The sequence below is a fragment of the Coregonus lavaretus genome, assembly GCF_964263955.1.
Source record: "Coregonus lavaretus genome assembly, chromosome: 13".
Taxonomy (NCBI): Eukaryota; Metazoa; Chordata; class Actinopteri; order Salmoniformes; family Salmonidae; genus Coregonus; species Coregonus lavaretus.
In genome coordinates, this window is record NC_140000.1 from 23,751,898 (window position 1) to 23,763,743 (window position 11,846).

Sequence of the window (11,846 nt, forward strand, 5' to 3'; positions counted from 1 at the left end):
TGTGAAGACCAATACTTGTGTCATTCTCAAAACTTTTGACCACGACTGTACAGCCATGAGTACGTATAGTGCACTTCTGTAATCATATTAAATGTTGTGAATTTTCTAGGAAACAGCACTAACAGTGGCAGGAACTGTGAAACTCCCTGTAGCCTAGTACAATATAATCACATACAGTAAGTTATCCCCCAACAAAAAAAACCTGGAAAACTGCTTAGGTAATGTAAGGATTTTCAGACAGTCCCAATCACTAAAGGGACACAACTACAACGACTCAATATACTCCTATGAGACATAAACAGACACAGCTTTAAAACAGAGCGAGGCAGAGAACTGAGAAAGAGCGAGCGAGAGACAGACAGACAGAGACAGTGAGAGAGCGAGAGCGAGAGCGAGAGCGAGAGCGTGAGCGTGAGCGTGAGCGTGAGCGAGAGAGAGAGAGAGAGAGAGAGAGAGAGAGAGAGAGAGAGAGAGAGAGAGAGAGAGAGAGAGAGAGAGAGAGAGAGAGACGCACGCATACAGCCTCAGACACCCAGATGGTGTATCTTAGTACCCATTCTCTCCCCGTCAGAGTGACTATCTAATGGAGACTAATAAACTGTCACAGCCGACACAGAGCACGCTACATCTCCCAGCTTCTCCCGGCTCCAGAGGACTGCATCTCCCACCAGCCCACCACCATTCACACCGTCTGAACTGTAACTTCTCTTGGAGGGAAATAAAGTGAAGGCTATATTTAGCCCCAGCCTCCATGGGTCTCTGCCGCTCACCCCATATACCCACCTCTGAGCCATGAGCAGAGCAGGTCTCAGGATATCAGGAAGCAACACCCACCTTGCATCTCATAAACACCTCAGATTGCAACAAGAAAGGCCTCCCGTGGGCTGGGAGTGTGTGAGGAGGTGGGAGAAGGAGATGGAGTCTATTATGGTGGAGGAATGTATTTCCATCTAACTATGTGACAGGTGGAGGTGGAGGGTAATATGTTCTGTGGTTGGAGTGCCTGTTGTGTTCGTCAGTTTTATGTCTGGTACTGAACTTGAACAATATGATGGACAATATGATGGTTAAGGATATCTTTGGTTAAGGATGGTTAAGGATATCTTTGGTGTGTAAAAAGGGAGTTGGAGAACATTATAATTTGGTATTCTTACTGTAACAGTGCCTAGTCAATTTTTCAAATGGCTTAGAAATAACCACTGAATTCCCTCTTAAAAGTTACGTCTTACCGTCTTTCCCTACGAGAAAGTCGACGTAGTGGTAGGTGTAGGCCACGCCCACCTTGGTCTCCACCTGTGGTCTCTTCAGGGTGGAGTAGATCTTCCCTGGACTGCTCTCCTCTGATGGCTTCAGCTTCCTCAGTCCACAGCCCATCTCTCCAGTGTGTGTGTGGACCCTACATAGGAAATAGATGGGGCTACTGTAAGTATGGATGTGTGTGTGTGTGTAATAATTAAAAAAGAAATGTTTTTTTATTGCATATCCCAACTCCCCCTGAGACACCCTCGAAAAGTGGGGTCACGGCCAGGGTCTGCGATTATCAACGGCGACCCTGGAGCAATTAGGGTTAAGTGCCTTGCTCAAGGGCACATTGACAGATGTTTCACCTTGTTGGCTCTGGGAATCAAACTACCAACTAGCCCAACGCTCTAACCACTAGGCTACCTGCCACCTGTGTGTGTGTGTGTGTGTGTGTGTGTGTGTGTGTGTGTGTGTGTGTGTGTGTGTGTGTGTGTGTGTGTGTGTGTGTGTGTGTGTGTGTGTGTGTGTGTGTGTGTGTGTGTGTGTGTGTGTGTGTGTGTGTGTGTGTGTGCGTGCGTGCGTGCGTGCGTGCGCGTGTGTGCGTGTGTGTTTATATATATATATACAGTACCAGTCAAAAGTTTGGACACAAATACTCATTCCAGGGTTTTTCTTTTCTTTTTACCATTTTCTACATTGTAGAATAATAGTGAAGACATCAAAACAATGAAATAACACATTTGGAATCATGTACTAACCAACCGTGAAGCACGGAGGAGGAGGTGTGATGGTGTGGGGGTGCTTTGCTGTTGACACTGTCATTGATTTATTTAGAATTCAAGGCACACTTAACCAGCATGGCTACCACAGCATTCTGCAGCGATATGTCATCATTTGTGCGTAGTGGGACTATAATTTGCTTTTCAAAAGGAGAATGACCCAACACACCTCCAGGCTGTGTAAGGGCTATTTGACCAAGGAGAGTGATGGAGTGCTGCATCAGATGACCTGGCCTCCACAATCCCCCGACCTCAATCAAATTGAGATGGTTTGGGATGAGTCAGACCGCAGAGTAAAGGAAAAGCAGCCAACAAGTGCTCAGCATATGTGGGAACTTCCTCAAGACTGTTGGAAAAGCATTCCTCATGAAGCTAGTTGAGAGAATGCCAAGAGTGTGCAAAGCTGTCATCAAGGCAAAGGATGGCTATTTGAAAATATGTTTTGATTTGTTTAGCACTTTTTTGGTTACTACATGATTCCATATGTGTTATTTCATAGTTTTGATGTCTTCACTATTATTCTACAATGTAAAAAATAGTACAAATAAAGAAAAACCCTTGAATGAGTAGGTGTGTCCAAACTATATATATATATAGGGGCGGCAGGTAGCTTAGTGGTTAAGAGCATTGTGCCAGTAACCGAAAGGTCCCTGGTTCTAATCCCCGAGCCAACTAGGTGAAAAATCTGTCGATGTGCCCTTGAGCAAGGCACTTAACCCTAATTGCTCCTGTAAGTCGCTCTGGATAAGAGCGTCTGCTAAATGACTTAAATGTAAAAAATAACTGGACACCAGTCCCCAAAACATAAGACATGTCCAATTGAGGGAGCAATGGCTTCATCACACACACACATACACACACACACACACAGTCCCCCAGGGAGTTTCAGAGGGAAAACCAATAAAGAAAAACATGCTGGATAAGTGGCTCCAAATAAATAAATAAAAGTGCATAAATGAGCTTGATTTTTCATGGGTTCCGGAGCCCTTGTTCCCTGGGGGACAAATTAACAGAGACAACCGTGAAAGAGTATGGAATAGGGCCCCTAAAGAGCCTATGCACCGGGCGTCACCCAAATGGCTTGTGACAGCGGTGCTGCATCTCCATTGGCTCAGGCTGGCGCAGGTAATATCCCATTGTGCTCTGCTGATTAAACCCGGGAGGGTGGGATGGGGGGTCCAGGGGGCGCTGGCCCCCCAGCTGATGAGGAACGCTCTTTATTATGTTCCCCTCTAATTATATGGCGTTCCAGGCTCCGCCAGCGGACTAATCCAAGAGACCTCGGAGGAGACAGGAGGATGGGAGGGGGGGGGGGTTGATGGGAGCGAACCGGTGCTCTGTTAATGAGGTGAGCAGGAAGAATGAAAAGGTGAGAATCAATCAAGGGAAAAATAGGAAATGGGTGGCTGGTTGGAGATTGTTCTTTAGAGAGGCGAGTTAGGTAATGCATGGCAAGTAGAGTCTGGAGAGATAGGCCACTGTAATTAGACCCTGTTGAATAGAAGAGAGGAGAAGGTGGAGATGGCAGATATTCAAAAGTGTTGTCATGAGAGCTACTGTCTTCTACAACACCTACATGGACATCTGTGTTTGGTATTATGAAATGAAATGTGCGTATGTGCATATGATCTATAAGCTTTATGTCTCTTTTTGATAAAGTTAATGCGTGTGCATATAATTTAACATTTATAACAATACAAGCAGTGGCATACCACAGTTTTATAGCTCATCTCATGCCATTCTACACATTTTGCAATGAGGCTAAGAGAATTTTAAAAAATGTAAGCTCATTTTCTGCTATTCTACACATTTTGCCATGAGGCTGAGAGAATTTAGCAGTTGTACAGCTAATTTCCTGTAATTCTAAACAATTTTACCCATGGCTTATGACCTGCCTTGCGGGGGCTGCAGGGGCGTGTAGTTTGCCAGTGAATACAAGGAATGCTGTCAGGATCTGATGTTTTGTATTTTTGTAAATATGTTTCAAAGAGGTTTTAAAATGGGTTTTAAAATTTTTAAAATAGAGCTCGGTGAGTCATCTCTGGGAATTGTGTAATTTCTCCTCTGTGTCTTTAAACTCAGGCTGATGCCTCAGTTCCCAAATCAAGAGCACACATTTCAAAGCCAAAATAAACAAAAATACAGAGCTACATCCATTTCCCTGAAAGTGTTCAATTTCTCCTAAACAGCCACCCAAGACTGAACTCTAAAGCAACTTGGCTCAATGACATCAAAATTGTTCTGTCATCAAAGAAAACAGGCGAATACTACAGTACAATATCCATCGTTTTTAATATTCCCTCTCTTGCCTCAGATGTGCTCTGCTCTGTCTAAGTTCCAGTGAACTCCAGAGAGAGGCTCTGTGATGTAGCGTACAGGAGAGGCAGAAGAAGTCTGAACAAAGGAGAAGAGAGAAAAACAGAGGGCTGAAAATGTTTAAAAACTTGAGGGGCTCCTGGAGAACGACGGGGGGGAGCTAGGCGAGACCGCAGTAATTTTTAGAGTTGACAGAGGAAGTGTGAGATGTTTATGATTTTCAGAGTTACTGTTTTCCCTCTCAAACTTCTCCTCAGAGAAGTTTGAGGTGCATGTTCTGAGCACGCTCTGTCTGAGCTCTGCCACTATGGGCCCGCTGTGGTTAGTCTCCTCTGCTTTTCAGACTGACAGCGAGGGAGTTTGGGTTACACCAACAGTCTAAACAATGGCTCGATATTGTCAGAAGAATAGAAGGGCATTGATTCTTTGCTGAATTAGTAACAATCGATTCACTGTTTCTTTGCTTCTTTTGTTTGGAGTTAATGCCATTTGAGGTTTTACTCGATAAGACTTTGTAAGGCAAGATGTTATAGTAGTTCAAAGGGTTTGTTGTTACTGGATGTACTTATATAGGATGGATATACACTGAACAAAATATAAAACGCAACATGCAACAACTTCAAAGATTTTACAGTTCATATAAGGAAATCAGTCAATTGAAATAAATTCACTAGGCCCTGATCTATGGACTTCACATGACTGGGAATACAGATATCTGTTGGTCACAGATACCTTAATAAAAAAGGTAGGGGCGTGGATCAGAAAACCAGTCAGTATCTGGTGTGACCACCATTTGCCTCATGCATTTGCCTCATCCTTTGCATAGCGTTGATCAGGCTGTTGAGTGTGGCCTGTGGAATGTTGTCCCACTCCTCTTCAATGGCGGATATTGGCGGGAACTGTAACACGCTGTTGTAAACTTCGATCCAGAGCATCCCAACCATGCTCAATGGGTGACATGTCTGGTGAGTATGCAGGCCATGGAAGAACAGGGACAGCTTCCAGGAATTATGTACAGATCCTTGCGACATGGGGCCATGCATTATCATGCTGAAACTTGAGGTGATGGCGGCGGATGAGTGGCACGGCAATGGGCCTCAGGATCTCGTCACGGTATCTCTGTGCATTCAAATTGCCATTGATAAAATGCAATTGTGTTCGTTGTACGTAGCTTATGCCTGCCCATACCATAACCCCACCTCCATCATGGGGCACTCTGATACACACTGTCTGCCATCTGCCCGGTACAGTTGAAACCGAGATTAATCTGTGAAGAGCACAGTTCCGGGAAGTCTGAAGGTAGAACTCTGCCGACCCGGCAAATCAAGTGCACCTATAGGCCTACCGCTGGCCAATCAGATAGCTCAGATCACTGTGTCTGCACAGTTTCCTTGAGTCATAGACTGTAAAAAGAAGCCTCGAACGCACAGCAAAGTTGGTACTAAGAGATTTCAAAACGTTTAAAACCATGACTAGACAGAGACAACAAATACAGCAAAGAGCTGCTGTTTTTATGAGTAAGTTCATGTTTAAGTCGTTATTCAGCACTGTCAAAACTTTGTTAAACACTTTTGTGTCATAAATGGGGCGTTCTCCCTACTTCCACTCATGCTACAACCAGCCCTCATAGGAATAACATGAATTGGTGTATGAGGCAGAAATAATGCAGTGTGACTTGAGTTTAGCCATAAGCTGGAAGACTGTGTCCCCTTTTCTCAGTGGAGGGAGGGAGAGTGGAGGTCGATGAGTCGGTGAGAGGCAGCCTCACCGCTGCTCCTTCCCTCCCCTCAGATTGACCATCAGATGCAGGCCATAAAAAAAAGCTAATTATTATGCTCACTTAGCTGTGCCTCACAAGAAATACAACAAATGACCCATACCAGTGTGATCATATACCTAATTTTAAATAGAATTTCAAAATGGTCTGAGAAGAACATTGGCAGGGCAATTCAAGCATAGCCAATATGCAGTGATAATGTATTGGGCCTATAGCCTACTGCACAAACATCATTGCTACAGAACTGTTTTAATTGGTTAATGTTGCATAGGCGTACGTTATTTTAGTCATGTTTTAAAAAAATCTGAGCGGTAGATCTCGGCTTGCATTTTGACTTAGAAAGTGATCTTGACTCGGAAAAGGTTGGTGACCACTGGATTAAAGGAAGAGTTAGCCATCTCCAAACTTAAAGGGTGCTGAACTTCCTGATTTGGCCTCATTTTTCGGCTTGGTCATTATGAAATGTAGCGGCCATGACTGAAGGCAAACGAGAGTTGTCTTGGGGAGGGGGGGGGGGGGGGGGGGAGATTTAATGTGGATGTCTCTTGTGTGTTAGTTCGCACGTGGCAAACGTTTGTACATTCACTCTGCCAAAACACTACACAGTTACAGTCACTTACACTTCTACATAACTTGAAATAGTCTAACCAGGTCTTGTGTCTTGAAGTCGCCTAGGCTAGCTAGTGCTATCTAACTTCTTTCACCAGTTAGCTTCAGCCGGCTGGGGTGCGACTGTGGCAAAGTTGACATTGGACAGCCTAGCTCTGGGGCTAGTTAGAGACAGTCAATAACTTACACAATGCAAATGGGACAATATTTTCATGTTGCACATCATTAGTTGTCTCATTAAATGCTTTCAATATTTGTATTTCTACAATTTATAGTTTGTTTGAGGTTTTTAAGTCATAGAAATTTGGAGCTATTGACATTTTAAAATATTGTCCCATGTACATTGTGTAATTTACTGATGGTCCCTAACTAGCCCCATAGGGATATCGAATGTCAAACCAAATTGACCATGGGCATTATGATCAGGTCACATGCAGCTGTGCTCCAAATTGATGATTACTTGGGTGCTACCAGCTGTGGGCATGTGGGCAGGATTGAAATAAATCCAACCCAAGGGAAACTTACGGTACCCTTCATTCCGTGACATACCATTTTTTCCTATCATCTCGCAAATCTCAGTTTTGGACGAGACTGACTTTACGACCAAAATGATCCTATTTACACTTTGTAGTCAATTTTGACAATAGAATAAATGTTTGACTCCCATCGATACCACATAGGCTGTTTTCAAAACAAGAAGTTGCTTTTCAGGGGCAGTCGCTCTTTAAAACACGCCCATCTCTTACATTGCCTCTGTCTCTACCCCTGACTTCTGCCTGTGTCTACCACGGTACCCCCGATTAACCCGGTTCTTTAATGTGACAAATAAAGCAGTTGTGCACAAGGCGCAGTTTCCTGGCGGCTGTTGTGTTGTCCACTCAGGAGGGAGAGTGCTCTCAGGGGCCCGGAGCAGGGCCATTCCCTGTTTGGACTTCCTCCTTCCTTCCTTGACTCCTCACCTGGGCGGGACAGTGGACAAGGAGGATAGGAGCAATGGGCCAAAGAGAGGAAAAGCAGAGGTGGGCTGGGATTTAGGTTGTGTTGGTGACCAAACTACAACAGAAAAACAATTAGACCCATGCTAATATTACAAGGACAAGCCATAATGATAAACACAAAGAAAGAGCCTTGCTGAAAGAAGAGGTGAGATAAGTGCTGGTAAAAATAGAGAGTAGTAAACAAACGTCTGCTTGAGTGTCTCCAGCGCTTCAAGGCTGAGTGTCCTGGCTGGCCCGGTGGTTGGTTCTCTCCGGTTCCAGCCAAGCCATCCCTCTATCGTCTCAAGGCCTGGGCACAGCCGGCTACATACGCTGCACCCAGACACACACATGAACTGTAGGGAGCTATTGCCATGGGAACCAGCCCCTTCAGAACTACTTCCACTCTCAGGAGAATAATAGACACCAATATCTCTATGTTTCTCTCTCCAAGGGCTAAGCTCTCATCTCTCCCTTCTGCCTTCTCTTTCTCTCACTGCCTGTAAGGTCTTCTCTCTAATTTCCTCCCAGTCTCTGCCTTTCAGTTCTGTATTTAGCATTTGCTTTGTTTGACAGTCATTATCTTGATAACGTATGTATAATCTAATCTATTCACGCTAGGTTTTATACAATACTCTGAATTTAACACATTTCTAAATCCATCATGCATAAACATAGCAAATGGATGAGTCAGATCATGGCCAAAGTGAATGGCACACAGCAAGAATTAAAATAATAATGCGAAAGAAGAAAAGCCGGTTAATAATAGAAATATGAATTATTTTGGTTGTCATATTATATTTTCCAAAATATAGGGATAGAGATTTCAAGGAATGACTCATTGATTTTTATGCGAACTTGCTGGAGGCAGGTCTTTTTTTATTACAGCCAACTGAAACCAAGTTTTGCTTTTCAGATACAGTATCAACAAGTCCTTGAACATTACTTGATCAATACTGCTGCAATTCTTGACCACCCATTACAAGAGTCAATTTTCCTTCGAGAAATACAGTATCAAAGCTGAGTTTTCTTCCTCGCTTCGCCACTACAAAACAAGTGAATACTGGATACCGCCATGTTTTCCTTCCAGCGAAGGGATTTCTCTTAATATCCATTCTTAGTACTCTAAGGCTATGCCAGAGGCTTGAATAAATTGGTATTTTCAAAAGCCCATCACAAAAGAAAGAAAAAGGAACAATCTTTGCCACAGATCTTGTACCCAAGCATTTCAAAGGACATAGATGTGATGCTTATGCAAGAGTATAATCCATTTAGACTGTTATCGCTGTCAGGAGAAGTGCAAAAAATTACCCGTCATCTTCCAGCAAGTAATCAGGCTAAGCTGTTTACCCAAATGGCCTTCAATACGGTGGGAGGCACTTGTAGGGAGGCAAATAGGGATAAATACAGTATGTGTGGGATTGTGTGTGTAGAATCTTTCAATTTGGAAATATTATTTCAGTAATTCTCAGTTTTGGTTCTGGTTTAAAGTATGTTTTATTGGAAGATAGATTTTTTAAAACTATGTTCAAGTACTATACTGTAAAATCCTATCCCACACAGTCAACTTTTTCCTACTCCCTCTGTGAATGTTTGCACTGTACATGTTCAGTAGAATATGAATCAAGGTTTAAATTAAGCATGACTTGCCAATTCTAGCCAATTCAATCAAAATTCAACTCAGTACCAAACAAATCACTATACCCTGGTCTGGTAGCAAACATATGGGAACTGGGTTAAAAGTTTGAACGTCAACGCAGCTGGACGACTGAAGTCAACATTCAGAAAATCTGTGAACATGAACAACTTATTGAAACACACAATAGTGAGTTCATACTATGTAGGCCTTATAGATTATATCAGGCAAGTATTCACTGTGACAACGTAATTATATGAAACTGTTACTGCTCCGGCTCCCTCGCGTCACCTTTTGCCCCATCCATTATTCTCTCTTTCAAATAAGGCCTACAGTATGGAGCAGATACCACAATGATTTCCCCATTCAGGGCTGGCCAGTTGTATTTGGGTTGTGGCTAGTCTGTGATGCAGTAATATGGGGGTTTCTGGTGTTTCCCTGTGTGTGTATGTGTGTGTGTGTGTGTGTGTGTGTGTGTGTGTGTGTGTGTGTGTGTGTGTGTGTGTGTGCTAGCTCGTGACCCAGCAACAATAAAGGGTTAACAGCCCAGTACTCACAACCCACCAGCTGGAACTGATTACCAGTTCACTGAAACAGCACTCACAGAACTCTCACTCTTCCTTTCCCACTCCCTCCCTCTCTCATTCCTTCCTTCTCTCTCTCATTCTTCCTGTCTGTGTGCTTTCCTCTCTCATGCCCTCTTCTCCTTTCTCCCAACCTCTTATCCCTTCTCACATCCTTCAACTTGTTCTCTCTACTTTCTCCCTCCCTCACTCTTGCTTTCTCTCACACTGGCAAACACACGCACGCACGAACGCACAAACACACACACACTGCAGTAGAGGCTAAGGTGTGCACATCTTGAAATACCATCAGGGTTCAGTGATTGGAACCAGGTAGACATTTTTGGCATTCTCACCCCTCTGGTACCACACGTGACTTCAAACCAACCACCTCATTGATCTGCATGATTACCGCTCTGAGCATGAGCGGGTGTTTGTGTGTGTGTGTACGTGCGCACATGCTTCTGTGTGTGTGGGAGGAGTGTGGGTTGGGGATCAGGAGTTTCTTGTAAGACATTGCACACAAGCCAAACTTGTGGCTTGCGGCATCCCTTGACTGATACATGCATCCTCATTAATCTGCCTCTGAACGGTTGTTATGCTATAAACAACTACAACACTAAGTTGTCTGTGACTTCTGTCCAAAGAGTTGTACAGTCTGTCTTTATCAATGTCTTCTCCTCAAGGCTACATATTTATATTCTCAAGCCCTGAGAAAATAAATAAGACTTAAAGGATGTAGACTAGTGGTAAACACATGCAAGTTAAAGTAGAAAACAGAGGGAGTTACCTGATCAGACGCTGTTGACTACAGGAGTTGGAAAGTTCACTGTTGAGCTCAAGAGAAAGCAACTGGACCGGCTCCTCTAACAAACACACACATTCTACTGACAGAAGAACAGCACAGCGCAACAATCCACGCTCAGATCCTCTGCGATTCTTCACTCAGGTCCTGCCGATACAGCTGGAACAGAGGCTTTTGGCAAAATAGGAAATAAAAGATAGCGAGAAGACTCAAATCTGGATGGGATCACTAGCTCCGCCAGCTTGTTCTATCCTCGCCAGAGGCTCACTAGCTAACGGTGCGCAGCAAACACTTTGAGTGCGTGCGTTTAGGTCATGCTCAAAGTATGCCTCGGCTATGTTCTGCAAGCTCAGAGAAACCACATCCTGTCACATATCTACCTCCTCACTCTCCTGCTGTTTTTTTTTCTCTCTCTCTCTCTCTCTCTCTTCCTCTCATGTGATTGTCTGAAGCGACAGAGCGCTCTGACCCAACCTCTGTTCGGCGTAGTCCCTCCACCCCTCTCTCTTTCCCTCTCCCTCTCTCTCACTCACTCAAGGTTTCTCCGGCAGCCGCACCAGTTCCAGTTGACTGACTGAAGAATCCATCTGAGGATGAGGCTGGGGGAAAGAGGGAGTGCAAGAGGGAAGGAGGGAGGGGTGGGAAATACCAGAGAGAGAGAGCGAAATGAGGAGAGGTGAGGAAGCAAGGAAGGAGTAAAAGTGGAAAAAGAGCTGGGGAGACAGAATGATGGAAAATAAAAATAGTAATTTCAAGGAGAGATATAATGTATTATATATACAGTGGGGGAAAAAAGTATTTAGTCAGCCACCAATTGTGCAAGTTCTCCCACTTAAAAAGATGAGAGAGGCATGTAATTTTCATCATAGGTACACGTCAACTATGACAGACAAAATGAGGAAAAAAAATCCAGAAAATCACATTGTAGGATTTTTTATGAATTTATTTGCAAATTATGGTGGAAAATAAGTATTTGGTCAATAACAAAAGTGTCTCAATACTTTGTTATATACCCTTTGTTGGCAATGACACAGGCCAAACGTTTTCTGTAAGTCTTCACAAGGTTTTCACACACTGTTGCTGGTATTTTGGCCCATTCTGGGCAACACAGACTTTCAACTCCCTCCAAAGATTTTCTATGG

General features: G+C 43.8%; 1 protein-coding gene across 1 annotated transcript in view; it reads right to left on the reverse strand.

Moving 5' to 3' along the window:
- LOC311139572 (raftlin-like) overlaps positions 1 to 11,003 on the reverse strand; it is a 72,762-nt gene extending 61,759 nt beyond the window's left edge. Inside the window, exons 1-2 of the mRNA XM_084174472.1 lie at positions 10,690 to 11,003; positions 1,230 to 1,396 (exon numbers count right to left, since the gene is read on the reverse strand). Coding sequence (XP_084030598.1) covers positions 1,230 to 1,374 — 145 coding nt within the window. The 5' untranslated portion in view covers positions 1,375 to 1,396; positions 10,690 to 11,003. The remainder of the gene's footprint in view (positions 1 to 1,229; positions 1,397 to 10,689) is intronic.
- Between the last annotated feature and the right edge of the window lie 843 nt (positions 11,004 to 11,846).